Source organism: Phalacrocorax carbo, chromosome 27 (assembly GCF_963921805.1).
Source record: "Phalacrocorax carbo chromosome 27, bPhaCar2.1, whole genome shotgun sequence".
NCBI classification, from domain to species: domain Eukaryota; kingdom Metazoa; phylum Chordata; class Aves; order Suliformes; family Phalacrocoracidae; genus Phalacrocorax; species Phalacrocorax carbo.
In genome coordinates, this window is record NC_087539.1 from 1,756,296 (window position 1) to 1,778,468 (window position 22,173).

General features: G+C 70.3%; 2 protein-coding genes across 3 annotated transcripts; one reads left to right on the plus strand and one right to left on the minus strand.

Annotated features, from left to right (window-relative positions):
- On the plus strand, positions 1-5,717 carry PPP1R1A (protein phosphatase 1 regulatory inhibitor subunit 1A). 2 transcript variants are annotated; one of them, XM_064474488.1, is made up of 7 exons: positions 1-158; positions 3,372-3,432; positions 4,387-4,424; positions 4,528-4,591; positions 4,869-5,054; positions 5,207-5,301; positions 5,579-5,717. In XM_064474488.1, the coding sequence occupies exons 1-6, from the start codon at positions 78-80 to the stop codon at positions 5,299-5,301; spliced, it is 525 nt and encodes a 174-aa protein (XP_064330558.1). In that variant the 5' UTR covers positions 1-77; the 3' UTR covers positions 5,579-5,717. The 2 variants fall into 2 exon arrangements, with proteins under 2 accessions (XP_064330558.1, XP_064330557.1); XM_064474487.1 differs by having other exon boundaries at positions 5,601-5,717.
- A 959-nt stretch (positions 5,718-6,676) lies between these two features.
- On the minus strand, positions 6,677-21,671 carry PDE1B (phosphodiesterase 1B). Its single transcript, XM_064474402.1, has 16 exons — positions 21,575-21,671; positions 21,058-21,193; positions 12,800-12,913; positions 12,513-12,698; positions 12,029-12,095; positions 11,601-11,717; positions 11,344-11,484; positions 10,825-10,925; positions 9,784-9,909; positions 9,596-9,697; positions 9,374-9,494; positions 9,212-9,293; positions 8,983-9,109; positions 8,698-8,834; positions 8,365-8,475; positions 6,677-8,273 (listed from the first exon to the last, which is right to left on the minus strand). The coding sequence occupies exons 2-15, from the start codon at positions 21,186-21,188 to the stop codon at positions 8,381-8,383; spliced, it is 1,647 nt and encodes a 548-aa protein (XP_064330472.1). The 5' UTR covers positions 21,189-21,193; positions 21,575-21,671; the 3' UTR covers positions 6,677-8,273; positions 8,365-8,380.
- Between the last annotated feature and the right edge of the window lie 502 nt (positions 21,672-22,173).

A 22,173-nucleotide genomic window follows, 5' to 3' on the forward strand; every position in this document is an offset into this window, starting at 1 on the left:
TGGCCGGGGCGTGGCCGGGGCGGGGCGGCCCGGGCAGGGCCGGGAGCCACCGGGAGCCGCCGGAGCCGCCGCCCGCCATGGAGCCCAACAGCCCCCGCAAGATCCAGTTCACGGTGCCGCTGCTGGAGCCGCACCTCGACCCGGAGGCGGCCGAGCAGGTGGGGGGGGGACCGGGCACCGGGGGGGGCGACACCGGGGGGACACCGGGGCTGCACGTCTGGGGGGGCGCGGGGGGAGCCGGGGGGTCCTGCCGGGGACCGGAGGGGGGCACCGGGCGGTGCGGGAGGCTGCGGGCACGAGAAGGGCACGGCCCGGAGCGGGGGGGTGAGGGGGGGCACCCCCGATCTCCGGGGTGCCGGGGCGGTGACAGCACCCTTGGGTGCGGGGGGACGGGGCGCGCGGCGGTGGGTGACACGGGGACGGGTGCAGCGTGGGCTCTGCCAGGTGGGTGCAGCCCCCCCCGGTACCGGGGCACCCCCAGCGTCGTGTCCCCCCCGCTGCACCCCAGCACCCCAAACACCTCCGTGGGCAGGCCGGGGTGGCCGTGGGGTCCGGGGTGGCGGCGCCAGGGCCATGTGCTGGCTCAGCACGACGCCTCCCGGGGCGTCCCGGGGAGGGTGTAGGGTTACGGCCCCCCCTCTCCTCCCCCCGGGGCCCCCCCCGGGGCTCTCCAGCCCTTGCTCAACCCCTGCTCCCGCTGGAGGGGATCCCAGAATAGCAGCTGGGACGCGATGGCCCGGACAGGGGACACAGCAGGGCCACCCACAGGCAGCCGGGGACCCACCCCCGGCACCCTGGCCCCCTCCCTGCCCACCAAGCCCCCCTCTCGCCGTGCCCCACAGCCCTGGGGGCTGCAGGGGATGAGAGGGGTCTAGGGAGGACCAAGGTCCTCATCGTCACCAGGCGTGGGAAGCTCTGCGGGGGCTTGAGGATGCTGATGTGGGGTGGGGGAGCTCCAGCCGGGGGTCCCAGCCACTCCCCACACACACAGGCGGGGGGTCCCCAGCAGCTGGGTGGCTCCCAGCCGAGGAGCCCCTGCGTGCCAGCGGTGCGGAGGCGAGCGCGGGCCGCCTCCCCGGCGAGCATCTCGCTGTCGCTAAATACGGCCACGCACCATCTGGGGCTGCCGCACGGCTCATTTGCAGCGCAGCCCCCCCAGGAGCGAGGGTGAGAGCCAAGGGGGGCTGCCGGGCGGTGGGCGCGGGGACCCCAGCACCCTCCTGGGCTGCAGCGAGGAGCAGGGGTGCCCGTGTCCCACCTCCCGTCGCAGCTGGGCTACAGGGGACCGGGGCACAACCCTGCCCTGGGGAGTCCCCTGCCCGTCCCTGCCTCAGTTTCCCCACCCAGAGGAGTTGGGCGCGCTGATTCGGCAGCACTTGGCGTGGCAGGGCCTAGACAGCCAGCCCCGTGCGGTGGCAGCAGGTGACAATGCTGATGTCCCCTCCCTGGGTTTACAGCTCCTCATTTTTGGGGTGTCCCTGCAGGGAAGGACCTGATGTGGGTTCCCCTTGTCGGGGGCTCGCACTGACGGAGGGCTCGGCCATGTCAGCCGAGGCTGCGGCACGGTGTCCCCACGTCCTGCAGGGATGTCCCCGAGCCTGTCCAGCCCCACCCTCCAAAAGGACCTTGTCCCCATGGACCTTCTCCGGTCCCCCCGTGTCCCCACAGGTCCTGCAGCTCTTTGACCCCCATCTCTGCCGAGCGCATCCCTCTGCCCTGGCTCTCGTGGGTGCCACCCGTGGGTGCCAGGCCCGGCCCAGGGCTTTGTCCCGTATCTCTGCCCAGGTCCCCAAGCCCACCGTGAGCACATCATGTCCCCAAGGCTGGCGGGGACAGCCCAGGGGCGTTTGCTCCGTCATGCCCATCCCATCCCCGATCCCATTCCCATCCCCAGTCCCGTTCTGGTCCCCGATCCCGAGCCCACCCCGGCTCCCGCCCTCCGGGATCGCCCCCCCCGGGCCGGGAGGGAGCAGCCCCCCGCGATGCTGCGCCCGCCGCAGGCTGCCGGGGCCGGGCTCCTGCCGCTCCCGGCCGTGGCGCTTCTTAATCGATGGTGGAGATTGATCTAAAAATAGCAGCGGCAGGAGAGCGCGGCGCCCCGGCCGAGCTGGCGAGGGAGGGAGGGAGGGAGGGAGGGATGGAGGGATGGAGGGATGGAGGGATGGAGGGAAGGAAAACCAGAGCATCCCTCCCCGGGGCGTCAGGGCGGGAGCCGCCCGGACGCCTGGGACCCCTGCCCGGTCCAGAGCGGGAAGGGGAGCACAGCTCGGGGTGCTCAGCCTCGCCTGGGTGACCTTGAGTGGGTGACGCCGGTGTCCCCCACCCCATCCCCATGGCAGGGGGCACAGCCCTTCCCCACAGCCTGGCGGGGGGGGGCTTCAGAGGTCCTAGAGCAGCCCGGGGGTGGCTCTGGCTTCCCAGGGCCCATCACTAAGGGCTGCAGGGCCCGATCCAGCCCTGGGGGGAGCCCGGCCCATCCCAGCCCCATCGCTGGGTGTCGGGGGGGGGGTGGTTGGACCCCAACCCCAGAGCGGGGGGCTGGTCGGCAGGTCCCTGGCAGGGAGAGGGCGATTCCCGGCGATTCCCCGATTCCCGGCTCCTCTAATCTCCGTTTAAAATCCAGATCGCGGGTTTCTATGGCAACGGGGCCGACACGGAAAAGATGCGCCGGGGGGCTGGGGGGGGGTGTGGGCTGGGGCCAGGAGAGGTAGGGAGGTGGGGAGGGGGGTTTCCTCCACCCGCCCGGCCGCTCGCCTGCCTCATTAGCATCTCATCAGCATCTCATTAGGCATCTTGCCTCATTAGGGAATCCTCGCTGGGAAATTCGTTTTTTTTCTGAGCAACTCAGTTAGTGGGTCAGTGGGGAAAGGGGGCGAGGCAGCGCTCGCGGGGCACAGTGTCACCGCTGTCACCAGTGCCACCCCTGCCACCGGCCACGGCCACGCTGCGGCCACTGAATCCTCCAACGGGGCCTCGAAACCCCCACTGAAGGTGGGGTTGGGGGGGGAACGTGGGGCGGGAGCAGCCCGGGATGCTCCAGGTGACCTTGGGCAAGGACACTGTGCCCACGGAGGAAGGGCAGGGCCCCGCCGGTGTCACCACACCGATGTCCCCGAGCGCTTCCCGGGGCTGGGGCCATAATTAGCTCCCGGCTGTCGTTAGGGCTGGCCGGGAGGTGTTGATGTAAAAGACATGTGTGTCCGGCCATGGGAGCCACTGGGCTGGCGGCGTCCGTCCCCATGGGGCCACCACCGCCCTGGCTATGAGGACATTCGGGGGGGGTTCTCAGTGTTGGTGGGGCTTCGGGTGCGTGCAATGGGGTTTGGGGTGCAGCCGTGGGTCCTGACCCTCTCCTGTCCCCCCTCCACCAGATCCGGAGGCGCCGACCGACTCCTGCCAACCTGGTCCTGAGCAGCGACCAGTCGTCCCCAGGTGGGTCCTTGTGCATGTCACCCCTGTCACCCTGGGCTCCAGCCCGCCCAGGGACCCCCCTCTACAGGGGGCTCAGGGACCCCCCCTACATAATGCTCGGGGCCACAGCACACTGGTTGCAGTGGGACTCATCCTGCAGCTTGGCCCAGCAGCACCCCGTGTCCCCCACCCTGGGACTGTCCCCACGTCCCACCCAGCCTGGCTCAGCCACTGCCCTCCCCGCTCCAGCGCTGCATTGCCAGGATCTGGCCCCGGGTCTCGCTCAGCCCATCCATCTCTGGGGGAAGCAGCTGCCCATGACAGCGTGCTGGGGACACCGGGGAGGCTGGCATGGCCCCCCCCCCGGCTGGCAGGGGACACCAGCTGTGACATTTAAGAGCTCCTCGGTCACTGGCCTGACCCGGCATGTGGCCTTTGGGGATGGGGTCTGACCCGGCTGGCAGCTGTGTCACAGCCTCCCTGCCCCCCGTCCCGGCCCCCCCACCCCACCCCAGCTGGATGCTTTCATCTGTCCCCTGTTTTGGGGACACCCTGGCTGCTGGGACACTCTGTCCCCAAGTGCCACCTCCAGGCCATGCACCCACTCGGGGCAGTGGCTCTGGCTGCAAATAAATCAGCTCCATAGGGCCAAGCATCACCGCGGGGGGGGGTCAGGATGCGGCCCAGGGCTGGCCCCATCCCCGGGGTGGGGACGGGGCTGAGCCACCGCCAGCCACCCTCCTCCGCCACCGTTTGTGGGACACGGGATGCCGGGGTCTGTGGCAATGCGGGGGGCGAGGGAGATGCTCGGGGGGGGGGGGCGGGAGCAGGACTGTCCCCACCTCACCCATGGCCACACTGCGCACCCACGGGTGATGGACAGACCCAGTGGGGTGGATTAATGTCAGGGGTGCAGGATGGAGCCCAGCACCCTGTGCCCACCACTGACCTCGGTCTCCTACTGCCCCCACCCAGAGATCGATGAGGACCGGCTGCCCAACCCCCTGCTGAAGGTAGGTGCTGCCACCATGGGGGGCTGCGGGGGCGCCCCCAGCCCCTCAGGGTACCCCAGGGTGCCCCCCAGCCCCCTGCTCACACGCCTCCCTTCCCTCACAGTCGGGTCTGGCCATGTCACCCAGGCAGAGGAAGAAGGTTTCCCGCACCACCCCAACCATGAAAGGTATTTGGGGGTGGGGGGACAGGGGGTGGCAGTCCCCCCCGGCGCCGCGGGGGATGGGTGGGTGGGATGCCACCACCCTTGCGCTGGCCTCGGGCCTGCTTGGGACAGGAGTGTGGCCGTGGGCACACGGGGTCCAGCCATGGCAAATGCCACCAGAGGGGACAGGAGGCCACCAAGCTCGCCGTGCTGCATCCCCCGGTGTCACCGGGAGCGTGGGGGACGGTCACCGCTGCCCCCCGCATCCCCCCCCTCCCCAGCTCCGCTCCCTGCCTGGCAGAGCTGCAGATGATGGTGGAGCATCACCTGTGCAAGCAGGCGCAGGGTGAGGAAGAGGAGGAGGCAGCCACCACCGGCCAGGAGCATGGCCCCGGCCACTGCCACCACAGTGACACCGAGCACAGCCACAGCCCCGGTGGCACCTGCCCACTGGCCACGCACGAGGGTGGCCCCGGCCCCGGCGAGCGTGAGTACCCCTCCTCCCCGGCCCCTTAACTCTGCCCCGGGAGCCTCCACGCACCTGGAGCCGGGGTGGGTTTGGGGGTGCTGGGACGGCTTATGGGGTGCAGTGGGGGGGGGGAGGGGCTGCGCTCACCCCCCGCCCCACGGTGCCCGCAGGGACTCACGGGGACGGGCAGCAAAGCCTCGCCGAGGAGGGCACCCATATAGCACCAAAGGAAGGCGCCAGCAAGGGTGCTGCCAGCAGCCAGTAGGTACGTACTGGGATGCTGGGGGCTACTGGGACACTGGCAGGGGGTACTGGGGCTCTGCACTGGGACACTGGGGGGTTACTGGGGCGCGTGGGTGCATACTGGGACGCCACGGGGGTATCCTGGGCACCGGGACAGGGAACGGGACAGTGGCTCGGGGCGAGGGTGGCACCGGGGACGTGGCTCTGGCATTGCTGGGGATGGGGCAGGGATTGGCGGGGGGGGGGGGGGGGATGCCTTCCACCTCATGGACCCCCACCGTGGGGTCGCCGTCCCCCAGCGTGGCTCCCCCCTGTCCCCAGGTGCCAGCGGTGGCGGGAGCGTGGCCGCGGCCGGGCCGAAGGAGCCGAACGCCGCGTTATTTTTTTTATCTGATCATTTTCTAAGATTCCGACGGCTGCTTTGGGTCTTCCGGAGGATTTTTTTTTTTTTTACTGCCGCGGGCAGGTCCCTCCCCTCCCCCCCCGGGGCAGGGGGGGGCGCTGGGGACACCGGCAAGCCAGGCTGCCCGCCCTGTCCCCTCGCCCCCCTCCCCGGGTCCCCAGGGCAGGCGACGCTGGGGCCACCGAGCAGCACCCGTGGAGCACAGCTCATGCCACCCCCCCCCACCCTTCACTGCCAGCCCCGGATTGTCCCCAGGGCCAACCCCCCCCGGCCACCCCACTGTCACCACCCTCCCGGGCTGGGGGACACGGGGAGCTGCACCCTGCCCAGCACTCGCATGTGTGCGTGCACGCTTGCACACGCCAGGGATTTGGGGAGGGGGGAGTGTGTGTGCACACGCATGCACCCGTGGGGGAGACCCGGGTGTTTGCACACCCTCCCCGCACACGCGTGCGCACGCATGGGCACGGCGGGATGGGAGGGGGGGAAACACGCCTGCGCGCACTTTGCACATGTGATTCGCATGCACGCCCATGTGCGTACACACAGAGCACGCGTGCACACGCCTGGGCGACGCGGGGACCCCCCACCCCCGCCTCAGCCGGTATTAAAGGGATCCCTTCTCCCCCCCGCCTCCTCCTTGCCTTCGCGCCGGGTGTGGGGGGCATAGCTGGGTCTGGGACCACCCTTGGGTGCTGGGGGCAGCACCCACCTCTGGGCTTCACCCCCCCCCCGGGGGTCCAATCCAGCCGTGCCAACCGCTCTGTCCCCTCCAGCCATGGCACTGACCCCCCCCTCCAGGAGGGACCCAGGGGTCCCAGCCCCCTGCCACCCCCACGCTGGGGTCAAGCTGGGGCTGGGTGCCTGGGATGAGGGTGCGGGAAGCGGGCTGGCGGAGGCGTACGGTTTATTAATTGCTCGTTAGCGGCGGCGCTTCGTTTCACATGCGCGTGCGGGTGGGCGCGAGGTGGAGCTCTGCCAGCAGTGACCGGGTGGGGACGCGACGCGTTACCGCGGGGTAGAAAAGTGCAAACACAGACAGGCCGTGCCACGGCGGCCGGGCGCTGGGCGATGGACACGGCGGGGCAGGGTGGCTGGAGCCGAGATGCCGGAGCTGGAGGATGCCGGAGCTGGAAGAGGCTTGAGGCACACCAGGAGCCGGGAAGACGGAGGATGCTCGAGGCACGCTGGGACCCAGGAAGCTGGGGGTTGCTCGAGGCACGCCGGGACCCGGGAAGGGATGCTCGAGGCACGCCGGGCCTTGGGAAGCCGGAGGATGCTCGAGGCACGCCGGGACCTGGGAGGCCAGAGGATGCTCGAGGCACGCCGGGACCCGGGAGGCCAGAGGATGCTCGAGGCACGCCGGGACCCGGGAGGCCAGAGGATGCTCGAGGCACACCGGGACCTGGGAGGCCAGAGGATGCTCGAGGCACGCCGGGACCCAGGAAGGGATGCTCGAGGCACACCGGGACCCGGGAGGCCAGAGGATGCTCGAGGCACGCCGGGACCCGGGAGGCCAGAGGATGCTCGAGGCACACCGGGACCCGGGAGGCCGGAGGATGCTCGAGGCACGCCGGGACCCGGGAAGGGATGCTCGAGGCACGCCGGGACCCGGGAGGCCAGAGGATGCTCGAGGCACGCCGGGACCCGGGAAGGGATGCTCGAGGCACGCCGGGACCCGGGAGGCCGGAGGATGCTCGAGGCACGCTGGGGCAGAGGAAGCAGGGGGGACACTGGGGCCATGCTGGAGCTGGAGGAGGCTGGAGTCACACCGGAGCCAGCGATGCTGGAAGCACACCAGAGCTGGAAGGTGCTGGAGACGGCCTGGAGCTGGGGGATGCCAGCACCAGGGGTTACTGGAGCCAGAGGCTGGCACATGGGCCTGATCCTGCCCTCCTGCCGCACCCCAGCTCCCAGCGCCGCGCTCCGGCTGCGCGCGCCCTGCCCCATCGCCGCCTCCCTGTCCCCCCCAGCCTCGCCCACGCCGTGTGGGGCAGGACCCCGAGGGGAAGCCCTGAGGTGCCCTTGGGGCCAGCAGAGCGGGGGACAGGCCCCACAGGGCTGTGTCCCCAGCCCGGGGTGACACGGAGACGCGTGTCCCGGGCCAGGGATGCTCAGGGCACTTAGGGCAGGATGGGGACATTTGGGGCCACCCATCACAGACCCAGCAGGCACGACGGCGGCCCTCGGGGTGACAGCGTACCTGACACCCTTCCTCCATCCCTCGGTCCCCTGCTGTCCCCAGCGCCACCCAAGCACCCCGTGGGGTAAAAAGAAGCTTTTTTTAAAAAAGCCATAAGGACAAAACCCAGCGGGAGGGGGCCGGGCAGCCGCTGGCATGGCAGTGAGAGGGTCGGCGTCACCGTCACCCGTGGCTCGAGGCCACGTGGCTCGGCGGCCAGTTTGGCACAGGCAGCTGGAGCTGGCCGGGCTGGGGGGCTGCCGGGGGTGTCGGCCCCGGGAATGCTCCTGGCGCGGAGGTTGGCACGAATCCTTGTGCGGCCCCGAGCGGCTCCTTCCCTGCAAATGGTGCTGAATTCGATGGCGTCGAAGACTTTGGGCGAGACAGCATCACTCGGCTGGACGAAGACCTGCCGTCCGGGGGGGATGGTCACGGCGATGCCACCAATTCCCCCCTGCCCAGTTTGCCCCTGCAGACACACACCCCCCCCCCAGGCCCACCTCGCTCCTCCCGCTGCTATTCCACGTCCCCGTTGTGCCTGTGCCGGCTGGGGGCTGGCGGCTGCTCCTCGCAGGGCGACAGCTCATCGATGGACGCCTGGTTGGTGATGCCTGCGGCGGGACATGAGGCTGGGGGATCGCTCCAGCCACCCATGGGGGCCGAGACCCCCCAGCTCACACGCACGCACCCCCCCACACCCCGGGGGCCGGACACCCTGTGCTTGGGCCACCTCCCCACCCAGGGATGCTCGGCTCAACCCGGCCCCGCGCATCCCCACGATGGTCCCCCGTCCCTCCCCGGTGGCCGGGGTGGCCGTGGTGGCTGTCGCCTACCGCTGGCCGCCCGCTCCTTCCACTTCTGCTTGTTCTCCTGGATGTACTTGGCCCAGGTGGAGCGGAAGCCAGCCAGGTCGGCTTTGATGTCCCCAAGCTCCAGGTGCTCATCCAGGGACGGCTGCCGCCACTGCGAGCTGCGGGGACGGGGACAGCTGGGAGCAGGGCAGAGCCGCCACCGCCATCTCCCAGGTCCCAAAAGAAGTGGGTGCCCCCCACCCCTGGGCTGAGCCCCACCACCTCCCCGTGGGGAAGGGGCAACTGAGGCAGGACGGCGTGGCCGACCTGGCCTGCTGGCTGGCCACCGGGTTGCCCTTGGCTTTGGTGCCGTCCTCGGCGGAGGGCAGCACCATCTTCTCGGCCACATCGGTCAGCACCGAGAAGGTGGGCTCCACGATGAAGTCGATGAAGCCTGCGGTGGGGAAGGGACGCGGCGTCGATGGGGACATCCCCTGCCCACGGCGGGGCCGGCGGTTGGGGGCAGGGTGGGGACGGGGACCCCGCCGCCACTCACCGATCTGGGACTGGGCCACCAGCGTGGAGGTGCGGTCGCAGAGGGGCGAGAAAGGCAGCCCCAGCTCGGCCTCCTTGTCGCCCTGGCAAGGCAAGGGAGACGTGTCCCCAGGGGGTGGTCCCCACGTCCCACCACCCGTCCCCAGGGACGCGGGGGCCCTACCTGCCTGAAGAACTCCTCCATCAGGGCTTTGGTCCAGCGGCTGTGCACCGACCACTGCTTGGTGGGGTGGCTGATGTCGGCCGCGTGTAGCAGCAGCGACAGCACCTTGGACTTATCGATCCTGGGAAGGGGACCCCGGTGCTGTGGCTCGTCCCCAAAATCACGTTCGCCCTCCCCGCCACCGGGACCCCCTCCCCAACCTGGGTGGGCACCCGTCCTCACCGCTCCAGCTGCTGCAGGGCCGTCTTCATGGACTTCACCTGCTGGAAGTGGCAGGACATGTCGGTGGCCAGGACCATCTCGATGACCAGAGCCCGCAGCTCCCTGCGCCCCGGGGAGGGGGGGAAACGCCGTCAGGGCCCCGCGTCCCGGCTGGGGACAGCCCCCGGGGACGGGGACGGGGACCTTACACAAACTCGTCCTTGGTGAGGTTGACGAAGATGTTCATCTCGTCGTCCTGCATCATGCGGAAGACGGCGCTGATGTGGTGGTTCTCCAGCACCGAGCGGTCGTTGTAGAGGATGGCACAGTCTGACCTGGGGATGGAGGGGACGGTGGGGCACAGCGGGTGGCAGCCTGGGCCCCCTCCGGGGAGAGGCATGTCCCCAGGGTGCCGCCACAGCTGTATCCCGGCCGTATCGGTGGCACTGGGTGCCCCCAGGGTGCCACCACGTCTGTATCCCAGCTGTATCGGTGTCCCCAGGCGCCCCCAGGGTGCCACCACATCTGTATCCCGGCCGTATCAGTGGCACTGGGCGCCCCCAGGGTGCCACCACGTCTGTATCCCGGCCGTATCAGTGGCACTGGGCACCCCCAGGGTGCCACCACATCTGTATCCCAGCCGTATCGGTGTCCCCAGGCACCCCCAGGGTGCCACCACATCTGTATCCCAGCTGTATCGGTGTCCCCAGGCACCCCCAGGGTGCCACCACATCTGTATCCCGGCCACATTGGTGTCCCCAGGCGCCCCCAGGGTGCCACCACGTCTGTATCCCGGCCATATCGGTGGCACTGGGCGCCCCCAGGGTGCCACCACGTCTGTATCCCAGCTGTATCGGTGTCCCCAGGCGCCCCCAGGGTGCCACCACATCTGTATCCCGGCCATATCGGTGGCCTCAGGTGCCCCCAGGGTGCCACCACGTCTGTATCCCGGCCGTATCGGTGGCACTGGGCGCCCCCAGGGCGCCACTACATCTGTATCCCGGCCACATTGGTGTCTCCAGGCGCCCCCAGGGTGCCACCACGTCTGTATCCCGGCCGTATCGGTGGCACTGGGTATTCCCATGGTGCCCCCCCTGTCCTTTCCAAGCCCCACAGCATCCCACATGTCCCTGTAACAGGTCCCCAGCCCTGCCCGTGCCGTGCCACGCCACCCGCGCCACGCCACGCCATGCCACACCATGCCACGCCATGCCATGCCACGCCACCCACGCCACGCCACCCGCCCTCACTTGGTCTGGATGTGGAAGCTGTTGGTGGTGCCCGTGTGCTCGTAGTCGTGGATGGCGGCAGCAAAGATGATGGCCAGGACCTCAATCTCCGTCAGGTAGTGCTGGGGGGGGGGATGCGTGCGTCAGGGGGGCCGGGGTGGGCACCGGGTGCTCCAGTGCAAATGGGCCTGGGGTCCTCCGTGTGTGTTTTAGCACGGCTGCGTGTGGCCACGCGCGCCTGTCACGGCCACGCGTGTGACGCGCCGCCAGCGCGCACGTGTGACAACCGCGGCGGCCCTGTGGGGACAAGGGGGCACGTGCACGTGCCAAGCCTCGTGCCTCGGTGTGCCCACCCCGTCCCCCCAAGCCGGGGGGTCACCCCACCACGTGGCAAGGTTTCCGTGGCGACAGCGCAGTCGCTAGGTGGTGCCGTTTCCGTGGCAACAAGCATCGCCTGGACCAGCCAGACCAGCACCGGGCACTGGTCCAGGGCCCAGACACAGCCTGGGACCCCCGTGGGACCCCCCCACGCCCCCGTACCAGCATGCCGGTGCGGAGCAAGAAGCAATGAACGGTCTGGGTGACGTCGGCGGCGTGGACCTGATTGTGGTAAGGGTTCCGGTACTTCCCGTAGCCGGCCTCCAGCGCGTCCAGCAGCGTCGTCAGGAAGACGGCGGGGATCTGCAGCACGGCCACGCGCGCTCGTGGATGCACTCGCGTGTGCAAAGCCCCCGGCACGTGCCGGGCGCCCAGCCCCCCCCGGGGCCACCCATGGGTGGGTGTGGGCACAGGCGTACCTTGAAGCGGCTGTTGAGGTTGTGTCGGGTGAAGAGCTCGAAGACGATGGTCCTCAGGGAGTGATCGTCCGTCACCCGGTTCAGCGCGAAGACATCGAAGCACCACAGGTCGAGGCTCTGGGTTGGGGCGGGGGGGAAAAGGTGGGGGCATTACCCCAGCGCCGGGGTGAACCCCATGCCCAGTGGCAGCGCCGGGGACCCACTGGGTGCCCAGTGACCCACCCATGCCCAGTGATGCCCAGCAACCCCCACGGATGCCCAGAGAAGCCCGGGCAATGCCCAGGGATGCCAGGCTAGTCCGGGTGATGCCCAGCAGCGCTGGGTGCCATCTCCCCCAGCTATCCCAGGCCGAATCCCACAGAGCCAGCAGCGGGGCAGCATCCCTGGAGGTGGGGGGGGATTTGGGTGCCCCCCACCCCCCACGGTACCTTCAGGCAGTTCAGGACGGAGGTGGAGTAGCTGGGCCCCACGGCCGTGTACGTCCGGCGAAACATCCTGCAAAGAGGGGGGAGTCAGGGCTGATGTGGGTGCTGGGGACCGAGCTGGGTGCTGGGGGACAGCCTGGGTACTAGGGGACCCACCTGGCTGCTGGGGGACAGACCTGGCTGCTTGGAGACCCACTTGGGTGCTCAGGAACCAACCTGAGTGCTCAGGGACAGACCTTGGGTGCCAGGGGACAAACCCTGGGGGGTAAGAGACAGATCTGGGTGCTCAGGGACTCCGCTGGGCGCTGGGGGACAGACCTGGGTGCTGGGGGACCCACCTGGGTGCCGGGCACAGCCTCTGGGTGCCACGAGACAGCCGCAACCCACCAGGGACCACAGTCCCACGCCCCATCTCCACCCCAGCCATGCCTCCCCCAGCCCCCCCGCCCCATCCATCCATTGGGGGGGGGGGCCACCCAGCACCCACCTCTCCACAAAAATGCCAGCCTGGACGGCGTGAACGATGCTGCGAAACTTGGGTTTCTCCTCCGCCCGGCGCCCCTTGGCCCGTGCCTGCTGGGTGAAGGTGGCCGCCAGCCAGTCCCGCACCTCCGAGGGCACCGCCGCGTCCGAGCCCATCTCCCGCAGCTCATCCTCCGTGTCCAGCATCTGCCTGCGGGTCGGGGAAGGGCGGCCGGGGATGGCATCAGGGTGGGCGTCATCCCCCGCGCCCCCCCCCCCACCCCCCGCCACCCCACGGCTCCTGCCCGGCACCTCGTCTCGTCGATGTAGACGGCCTCCAGCAGCGAGGCGGCGTATTCCAGGTTCCTCTTCAGCTCCTCCACGTTCACCTCGCCCGTCTCCAGCTGCTTCACCATGTAGCGCAGCCTGCGGGCAGCCGGGCAGCGCGTTACCGGCCCCCCGCCCCGGGGGATGGAGGGGGTGGCGGGGGGGCAGCGGCAGGGGTCCCCCAGCTGCCCCCCGGATGGATGCGCCCACGCCTCGACACGCGTGGGCAGCACCTATAGGCACGTGTGTGCATGTGACCCGCGTCGGGGTGGGGAGGGGTGGGCACCCACCCACGGGACCCCTGGAGCGATGGTGGTAGCGAGGGGAGGGTCGAGGTGTGAGCGCGGCTATGGCATGGCTGGGGGGGGGTGCAGGGGGCACCCGGCAGGCAGAGCTGATCCTACAGCACCCTGTGCCCAGAGCTCAGCCTGCACCCAAAACCCCTCAGCTGCACCCAAAACACCTCAGCCTGCACCCAAAACCCTTCAGCCTGCACCCAAAACCCCTCAGCCTGCACCCAAAACCCCTCAGCTGCACCCAAAACCCCCCAGCCTGCACCCAAACCCCCCAGCCTGCACCCAAAACGCCCCAGCCTGCACCCAAAACCCCTCAGCCTGCACCCAAAACCCCCCAGCCTGCACCCAAAACCCCTCAGCCTGCACCCAAACCCCCCAGCCTGCACCCAAAACCCTTGAGCCTGCACCTAAAACCCTTGAGCCTGCACCCAAACCCCCCAGCCTGCACCCAAACCCCCCAGCCTGCACCCAAAACACCTCAGCCTGCACCCAAAACCCTTGAGCCTGCACCCAAACCCCCCCAGCCTGCACCCAAAACCCTTCAGCCTGCACCCAAAACCCCCCAGCCTGCACCCAAAACCCCCCAGCCTGCACCCAAAACCCTTCAGCCTGCACCCAAAACCCTTCAGCCTGCACCCAAAACCCCCCAGCCTGCACCCAAAACCCCCCAGCCTGCACCCAAAACCCCTCAGCCTGCACCCAAACCCCCCAGCCTGCACCCAAAACCCCCAGCCTGCACCCAAAACCCTTGAGCCTGCACCCAAAACCCCCCAGCCTGCACCCAAACCCCCCAGCCTGCACCCAAAACCCTTGAGCCTGCACCCAAAACCCCTCAGCCTGCACCCAAACCCCTCAGCCTGCACCCAAAACCCTTCAGCCTGCACCCAAAACCCTTCAGCCTGCACCCAAAACCCCCCAGCCTGCACCCAAAACCCCTCAGCTGCACCCACACAGCACCCAGAGCGCATCCTGCACCCAGCGTCTGGAGCTCAGCACCCAGCACTGGGGAGGGGGCAGCCTCCCCAGCAGGGACTGGGCAGGGGTGCAGGCAGGGGGTGGCGGGTGTCCCTCCCCACGCTGGAGGAGACCCAAGAGCCGCAGGGCTCCCCCCAGCACCCCGAGCTCAGGGGTTACCCCTGTCCCCACCACTCCACCCCCCCGGGAGTGCCGGCGCTCCCCGCCCCGCGCAGGGCCCCGAGTGACACTGGGGACAAAGCCCCCACCCACCAGCCCACGGGCTCAGTGGGGTCGCTGGGGACGGGGACGAACCTGGAGAGGGGGGAGGCGCAGCCTGGGGTAGGGGGGGACTCCGCGGTGGGGTGGCTTTGCACCCTGGGGACCCACCGTGAGGTCAGGGTGCTCAGCCCCCCGCCGCGCCTCAGCTTCCCCACCCCCAAAACCTCCCCTGGGTGCCACGGGGCCGGGGGTCCCGGGGACTCACCGCAGGATGGGGCCCCGCAGGTGGGTGCTGCTCAGTGTCAGCAGCGGGGGGGTGGCAGTGGCACCCACAGGTGCCCCAGCAGTGTGGGGACGTGGGGACAGGCGCCCAGTGTGGCCATCCTCCCCCCACCGGCTTAAAACACCCACACGGGACACGTGGTCACGGGGACACGGGGACACGGGGACAAGGGGTCACGGGGACACGGGGACACTGGGACATGTGGACAAGGGGACACGGGGACACGGGGACAAGGGGACACGGGGACACTGGGACATGTGGACAAGGGGACACGGGGACACGGGGACACGGGGACACGGGGACACGGGGACACGGGGATACGGGGACACGGGGACACTGGGACATGTGGACAAGGGGACACGGGGACACGGGGACAAGGGGTCACGGGGACACTGGGACATGTGGACAAGGGGATACGGGGACACGGGGACACTGGGACATGTGGACACGGGGACACAGGGACAGGGGGACAAGGGGTCACGGGGACAAGGGGTCACGGGGACAAGGGGATACGGGGACACGGGGACACTGGGACAAGGGGACATGTGGACAAGGGGATACGGGGACACGGGGACACTGGGACAAGGGGACACGGGGACATGTGGACAAGGGGATACGGGGACACGGGGACACTGGGACACGGGGACATGTGGACAAGGGGATACGGGGACACGGGGACACTGGGACAAGGGGACATGGGACACAGGGACACGGGGACATGTGGACAAGGGGACACGGGGACAGGGGGTCATGGGGACACAGGGACACTGGGACATGTGGACAAGGGGACATGGGGACAGGGGGACAGGGGGTCACGGGGACACGGGGACAAGGGGACACTGGGACATGTGGACAAGGGGACACGGGGACACGGGGACACGGGGACATGTGGACATGTGGACATGTGGACAAGGGGACACGGGGACACGGGGACAAGGGGACACGGGGACACTGGGACATGTGGACAAGGGGACACGGGGACAAGGGGACACGGGGACAAGGGGACAAGGGGACATGTGGACAAGGGGACACGGGGACACGGGGACAAGGGGTCACGGGGACAAGGGGACACTGGGACATGTGGACAAGGGGACGCGGGGACACGGGGACACGGGGACACGGGGACACTGGGACATGTGGACAAGGGGACACGGGGACACGGGGACACGGGGACACGGCAGTGTCCTGGCGGGGGGGCCCTGGGGCAGCACAGGGACAAGCCCTGGCAGGGAGAGCACCCAGATCCCTGCACACAGCAAGCGTGCACACGCGTGTGCGTGCACACATACGTGCCTGAAGGCACATGTACAACGCGTGTGCGTGTGTGCACGCACACATGTGCGCGCGCCCAGGGCCGACCACGCGTGCAAGACGCGTGCACACACACCCACGCTTGCTCAACGTGCGCGCACACGCGCGGGCGTGTGCACCACACAGGCACGCACACGCACAGCCACACGTGCACCACGTGTGTCCACACCTGAAAACACCCGCCTGCAGCGCACACGTGTGCACACGCGAACACGCGTGCCCACTTTTCCACCAACGCACACACGTGCGCACGGAGCTACGCGCCTCGCCCCCGCCCCCCCAGGCCAACCCTCCACGTCTCACACACGCCCGAACACGCGTGTGCCCGCAGCCGGCCGGCCCCCGGCCATCTGTCTGTGTGTCCGTGTGTCTGTCGTGGTGGGGGGTGCGGAGGCGGCGGCGGGGAGAGGAGGGGGAATCCCATCTGGCCGCCTGGGGAAGCGCCGCCCCCGCAGCCGTGTCTCCCGCTGCAGCCGCCTTGCTCGCACACGGGCTCGCACACGGGCTCGCACACGGGCTCGCACGGCCCCCCCAGAGCCCCGCCACCTCCCCCCGGGCTGCGGCGAGGGACGGAGGGGGGACACAGGGCAGCCGCTGGCCCCTGGTGGGACACTGGGGACTGTCCTGGTCTGGCTCAGCCCCCCGGCCACCCGGTCCCCTCCCTGAGGCCTCGCTGCCGCTGGCACCAACAGGTCCCACTGGTACCTACTGGTCTCCGTTAGCGTCTGCTTGGCACCCAGTGGGTCCCCATCACAGCCACCAGCACCCAGTGGGTCCCCGTTGGTACCCACTGGTCCCCATCACAGCCACCAGCACCCAGCGGGTCCCCATTGGTACCCACTGGTCCCGTCACTGCCCACCAGGCACCCAGTGGCTCCCCACAGGTACCTCCCAGGTCCCCATTACTCCCAGCAGAACCCACTGGGTCCCCATCAGTGACCACCAGCACCCCCAGGTCCACACCAGTCCCCATCACTGCCCACCTGGCACCCAGCTGGTCCCCACTGGTCCCCATTAGTGTCTGCTTGGCACCCAGTGGGTCCCCACCACAGCCACCAGCACCCAGTGGGTCCCCATCACAGCCACCAGCACCCAACAAGTTCCCACTGGTCCCTGTCACTGCCCGCCAGGCACCCAGTGGGTCCCCATCACTGCCACCAGCACCCAGTGGGTCCCCATTGGTACCCATTGGTCCCCATCACAGCCACCAGCACCCAGTGAGTCCCCATTGGTACCCACTGGTCCCCATCACAGCCACCAGCACCCAGTGAGTCCCCATTGGTACCCACTGGTCCCCATCACAGCCACCAGCACCCAGTGGGTCCCCATTGGTACCCACTGGTCCCCATCACAGCCACCAGCACCCAGTGGGTCCCCATTGGTACCCACTGGTCCCCATCACAGCCACCAGCACCCAGTGGGTCCCCATTGGTACCCACTGGTCCCCATCACAGCCACCAGCACCCAGTGGGTCCCCATTGGTACCCACTGGTCCCCATCACAGCCACCAGCACCCAGTGGGTCCCCATTGGTACCCACTGGTCCCCATCACAGCCACCAGCACCCAACAAGTTCCCACTGGTCCCGTCACTGCCCACCAGGCACCCAGTGGGTCCCCACAGGTACCTCCCAGGTCCCCATTACTCCCAGCAGAACCCACTGGGTCCCCATCAGTGACCACCTGCTCCCCCAGGTCCACACCAGTCCCCATCACTGCCCACCCAGCACCCACTGGGTCCCCAAGGCCGGTGGCATTTGTCCCCACCACCAGCGGTTTCCCGTCACGCTGCCAGCCCGGCCCAGCCCACGGCATGGGGGGCACCTCGTGGTGACCCCAAAACCCGTCCCTGGGGAGGGGTACAGCACGCAGTGACAGTCCCATGGGACGGGGACACGCAGCCCTAGAGCAGAGGCCAGCCCCCCACCCCCACCCCACGCCACCCCCGCAGCCAGCCCCGAGCTGCCCCCCACGGCGGGACACAGTGTCCCCAGCACCGTCACCCCGTGTCCCCACGGCGGGAATGTCACCCCCGTCACAAGCCCCGGGGGTCCCAGCCTGGGCCACAAGGCCCCCGCCGTGCTGTGGCTCCTTGGGGACCAGCCCCAAAACCCACGGGTCACGGGCCAAGAGGAGACACCGCGTCCCCCAGCCACCAGCAGCTCCAAACCCCCGCGGGAAGGAGGCGGCCGGCAGCGACCCGGGAGATGCTGACGCTTGTCCCCGACCCAGGTGACGGTCCCCGGGAGGGGACAGTGCCGTGACCCCGTCCAGCCCCGCGAGGGACCAGCGCTGGGAACGCCGGGGCCGTGGGAACGCGCGGGGACAGGGTTCCCGGCTGCGGGCAGGGGGGGACAAGGGGACCCCCACCACTACCACCCCCCCCCAGTGGGGGACAAAGCCACCAGGTCCCCACGGCTGGGGGACGTGGGGGCGCTGGCAGCGAGGGGGGCTGGTGAGAGCCGCCATCCGCCCCGGCTCCCGCGGGATTTCCTGCCGGCTGATTGCAATTTGTCTTAATTAGCGGCGGCCGCCGCCCCTGTGCCAGGGCACCCCCACCGCAGCCGCGTTGGCACCCCGAAACCGCCCCCCGGCCCCCCGCAGGGTCCCCCTCTGTGTCCCACGGCCCCCATGCTCCCCCCCAGCACCTAACGACGTCCCCAAGCCTCGTCAGCGTCCCCCGGGCCCGGCCGCGTGGCGTGCATCAACCTGCGCACACGCGTGTGCGCACGGGCGGGCGCCGGAGACCCCCGCGCGCCGGCACACGCGTGCGGGCGAGCGTGCAAACGGACGCGCAAGCCCGCCCGCGTGTGCACGCGTGTGCAAGCGCGCCGGCGGCTGTTTGCGGGTGCCCGCGCACGGCCGCAAACCAGAGCGAGCGCAGGGCCGTGCCAGCGCGCGTGGGCACACGCGGCCGTCGCACACGCACACCTCGTCCCGGTGCCACGACCGGACCCCGGCTCCGGGGGTGGGGGGCAGCGTGGCCCCCGGCCTAGGTGACGGCTGCCAGCGAGCGAGGGAGGGGGGCCGGGGGGGCCGAGGGGTGGCCAGACGTCACGTTCAAAGCCAACGCGAAGCTCCCGAGCCCGGCGGGCTGCGAGGGAATGTGACCTTGGGGGAAGGCAGCCGTCACCTTCCCGCACCCGGCCACCCATCCCTGGGGGACACCCACCCTCAGGGACACCCACCCTTGGTGGCATGGCCACGGGGGACGCCCGTGTCACTCGCCCATCGCGGATGGAGCTGGGACCCCCGAGCGGAGCCTGCGGGTGAGGGGCGCAGCCCGACCCCTGCTTCTGATGCCGGGTGGGTGACACCCATGTCCTCGGGCTGTCTGTCACCACCCACGGCCCCACGCTGCTGCCAGCCCCCCCTCCGTGCCACCTCCCGCCGTGTCCTAGGCCTGCCACGGGGACAGCGGTGCCCGCAGAGCCGCTGGCACCCCACAGCCCCCCAGAGCGGGGCCAGTGTCCCCAGGGCCACCCCGTACCCAGGGAGGGGTCCAGGGTTGGCCTCGGGGTGCAGACAGCACTAGGGACCCCCCCAGGACTGACGCCGCAGCCCCACATGCACCCATGGGTGCCCCAACCCCCCCAGCTCCCTTCCCTGGGGTCCCCCGTCCCAGTTGATCCCCACCCCAGGGACCTACTGGTCCCCAGTGCTCGGGGGGGGGGCAGGATCCTGCACCCTGGGGGCACCTCGCTGCTCCCCTCTCCATCACCCCATCCAGGAGCTGGGGACCTTCCCCAGGCCGGGGTCCCCGCTGCCCCCTCGGTGCTGGCAGGGAGGGGGGGACCCAGGAGGGGGGGGGAGAGCACAGGCAGAGTGCAGGCAGGGACCCCCCGGCCCCCCGCACGCCCCCGCAGCGTGGGCGGCCGCCAGCAATTTCGGGGAGGGGGAGAGCGGGGCGGGGGCGGGAGGGGAGCGGGAGCGCGGCGCAGCCCACGCACTCGCACACCTGCGGGTGCACGCGCTCCCCAGCGCGCGCGCCGGCAGGCGGGCGTGCACGCGTGCCACCCTGCACGCCCGCTCCCGCGCACGCGTGCCCAGGCTCACTCACACGCACCTCCGCACACGCGTGTGCGCGCTCCCACGGGGCGCTCGCACGCCCACAGCAACGTGCGCAGCCGGTTGCACACTCAGGCTTGCACGCGCACCTTGCGAGCTCTGGCATTGGTATTTCACACCCCGGCCGAGTCCCGTCGCCCGGCCTCGGGCCGCGTGAAACACGCTCAGCAGCTTGGCACACCGGTGAGCGTGCAACAACGGGCACGTGGCTCCCGTCCTCGTCCCCGTGTCCCATGCCCCATCGCACGGGCACCACGTACGCCGCTGCCGGTGTGCACCCGTGCACAAGCGCGCCTTCGCCGGCCGCCGCGTGCACGTGGGCCCCGCGCGCGTGTGCACACGCACGCCCCTCGCACGCCCACGCCTGCGCCCGCCGCACGAGGACCCGCACGTGCCGCGGGTTCGCCGGGGGGGCACGCGCGCACGTGAGCCCACGCGTGAGCACAACTGTGCAGCGGGCGAGGGGGTGGCACCCCCAGGGACACCGAGAGATTCTCTCTGGCAAGGAGGGGGTGCAGGGTGGCACCCTGGGGTGTCAGAGGGTGGCACCCCCTCCCCGGGGCCGGCCAGCACCCTGGCACCCACTCTGCCCCCAGAGTTGGGGGCACCCCAGACCTCTGCCCACCCCATGGTGCCACCCACGGTGAGGGGCGCTGGGGGCCATCCCAGAGCTGCCCCATCAGACCCACCCCAAGCTTATGGGTGCCCCCAGCCCAAGGGGGTCACACCGCCCCCACCCCGAAGGGGTGCAGTGGGTGCAGGGGGGTCCTGAGGGTGACTGTGGAGTCCTGCATGGGGGTGTGTGGGGCAGCGTATGGATGGGGAAACCTTGGGGGGCTCCCCAGGGGTAAAGGGCTCTAGGGGGACCCAGGGAGCAGCAGCAGGCCTCGGGGGGGTCCTGCCTGGAGTGGGGGGATGCAGGGTAGGGAGCACTGGGGGGGTCTTAGAGGAGGATGGGGGGGTCCCCAAAGGAGGGGTGTCGGGGGTTTGGTGGAGTGTGATGCTCAGGTGGGTTTGGGAGTCATGGTTCGGGGGTTCGTGTTTGGGGGTGAGGGAGTCCCTGTTTGGGGGTGGGGGGTCCCGGTTTGGGGGGGGGGGGGGTGTCACTCACAGCGCCCGAAGCTTGACCCAGATCTTCTTGCTGGGGGTGGACTTGATCTCCAGCGGGGACGGGCAGCCGCCGGCCGGGTCCAGCGCTTCGCGGTCGGGCTCCAGCCCCGGGAGGCTCCGCGGCGGCTCCATGGCCCCTGCGGCGGCGGGGACGCGCCCTCAGCCCCGGGGCCGGTCCCGGGGCCCGGCGGGCCGAGCCGAGCAGCCGCCGGTACCGCCCCGTAGCCCCGGTAGCGGCCTCCCTCCCCGCCCGGTACCCGGCGGCTGCGCAGGCAGCACCGGCCCGGGCGGCGGAGCTAAGATGGCATCCCGGGCACCGGGGGTGGGAGCACCGGGAGGGGAGCAGCGGGGACGGGGGAGCACCGGGGACCGGGGAGAACCGGGGACCGGGGAGAACCGGGGATGGGGGGCACCGGCATGCAGCGGTGGGGACCGGGGATGCAGCGGTGGGGACCGGGGATGCTGCGGTGGGGACCGGGGATGCAGCGGTGGGGACCGGGGATGCTGCGCGCTCCTACCCGGGGATGCTCGGCCGGGAAGTGCCGCTACTACCGTGCTCCGGTGCCGCCGGTACAGCCGGTGCCGCCGTGCCCCGGTCCTCCCGTTGCTGCTGCCTCCGTCTCCGCCGACCGGGGCTCGCCGCAACTTTCCCCGAGCCGGCACCGGCGGGAGGGCGGGGAGGGGCGGGGGGAGCCGGGGGCGGGGGCCGGGAGCCGGGGTCCGCCCAGCCCCGGTACTGGGGGGCGGGTGCCCCGGGACCCCCCACGGGGCGATAGGGAGCAGGAGGAGATGCCCCGGGGTCCCCCATGGGGCTGGGGACGGGGAGGGGTGAGTGCTCCGGGACCCCCCATGGGGCTGGGGCTGGGGGGCGTTGTGCCTTGGGACCCCACCATGGGGCTGGGGAGGGGCGCGGGTGCCCTGGGGCCCCCCATGGGGCTAGGGATGGGGGGAGCAGGTGCTCCGGGACCCCCCACGGGGCAATGGGGAGTGGGAGGAGATGCCCCAGGACCCCCATAAGGACAAGGTCCCTCAGGACCCTTATGGGGGGGTACCCCAGGACCCCTTGGGGTTATAGGGGTTGTACCCCAGGACGCCTGGAGGGTATCCCAGGACCTCC

Excerpts from the sequence above, each read along its gene's own strand:
- PPP1R1A (XM_064474488.1), top strand. The coding sequence starts at position 78 with ATGGAGCCCAACAGCCCCCGCAAGATCCAGTTCACGGTGCCGCTGCTG. Across the intron at positions 3,433-4,386 it reads CAGCGACCAGTCGTCCCCAG|AGATCGATGAGGACCGGCTG; the intron begins GTGGGTCCTTGT and ends GCCCCCACCCAG. Across the intron at positions 4,592-4,868 it reads CACCACCCCAACCATGAAAG|AGCTGCAGATGATGGTGGAG; the intron begins GTATTTGGGGGT and ends CCTGCCTGGCAG.
- PDE1B (XM_064474402.1), bottom strand. The coding sequence starts at position 21,188 with ATGGAGCCGCCGCGGAGCCTCCCGGGGCTGGAGCCCGACCGCGAAGCG. Across the intron at positions 12,914-21,057 it reads TGGGTCAAGCTTCGGGCGCT|GCTGCGCTACATGGTGAAGC; the intron begins GTGAGTGACACC and ends GGCTGCCCGCAG. Across the intron at positions 8,476-8,697 it reads GAAGGAGCGGGCGGCCAGCG|GCATCACCAACCAGGCGTCC; the intron begins GTAGGCGACAGC and ends GTCCCGCCGCAG.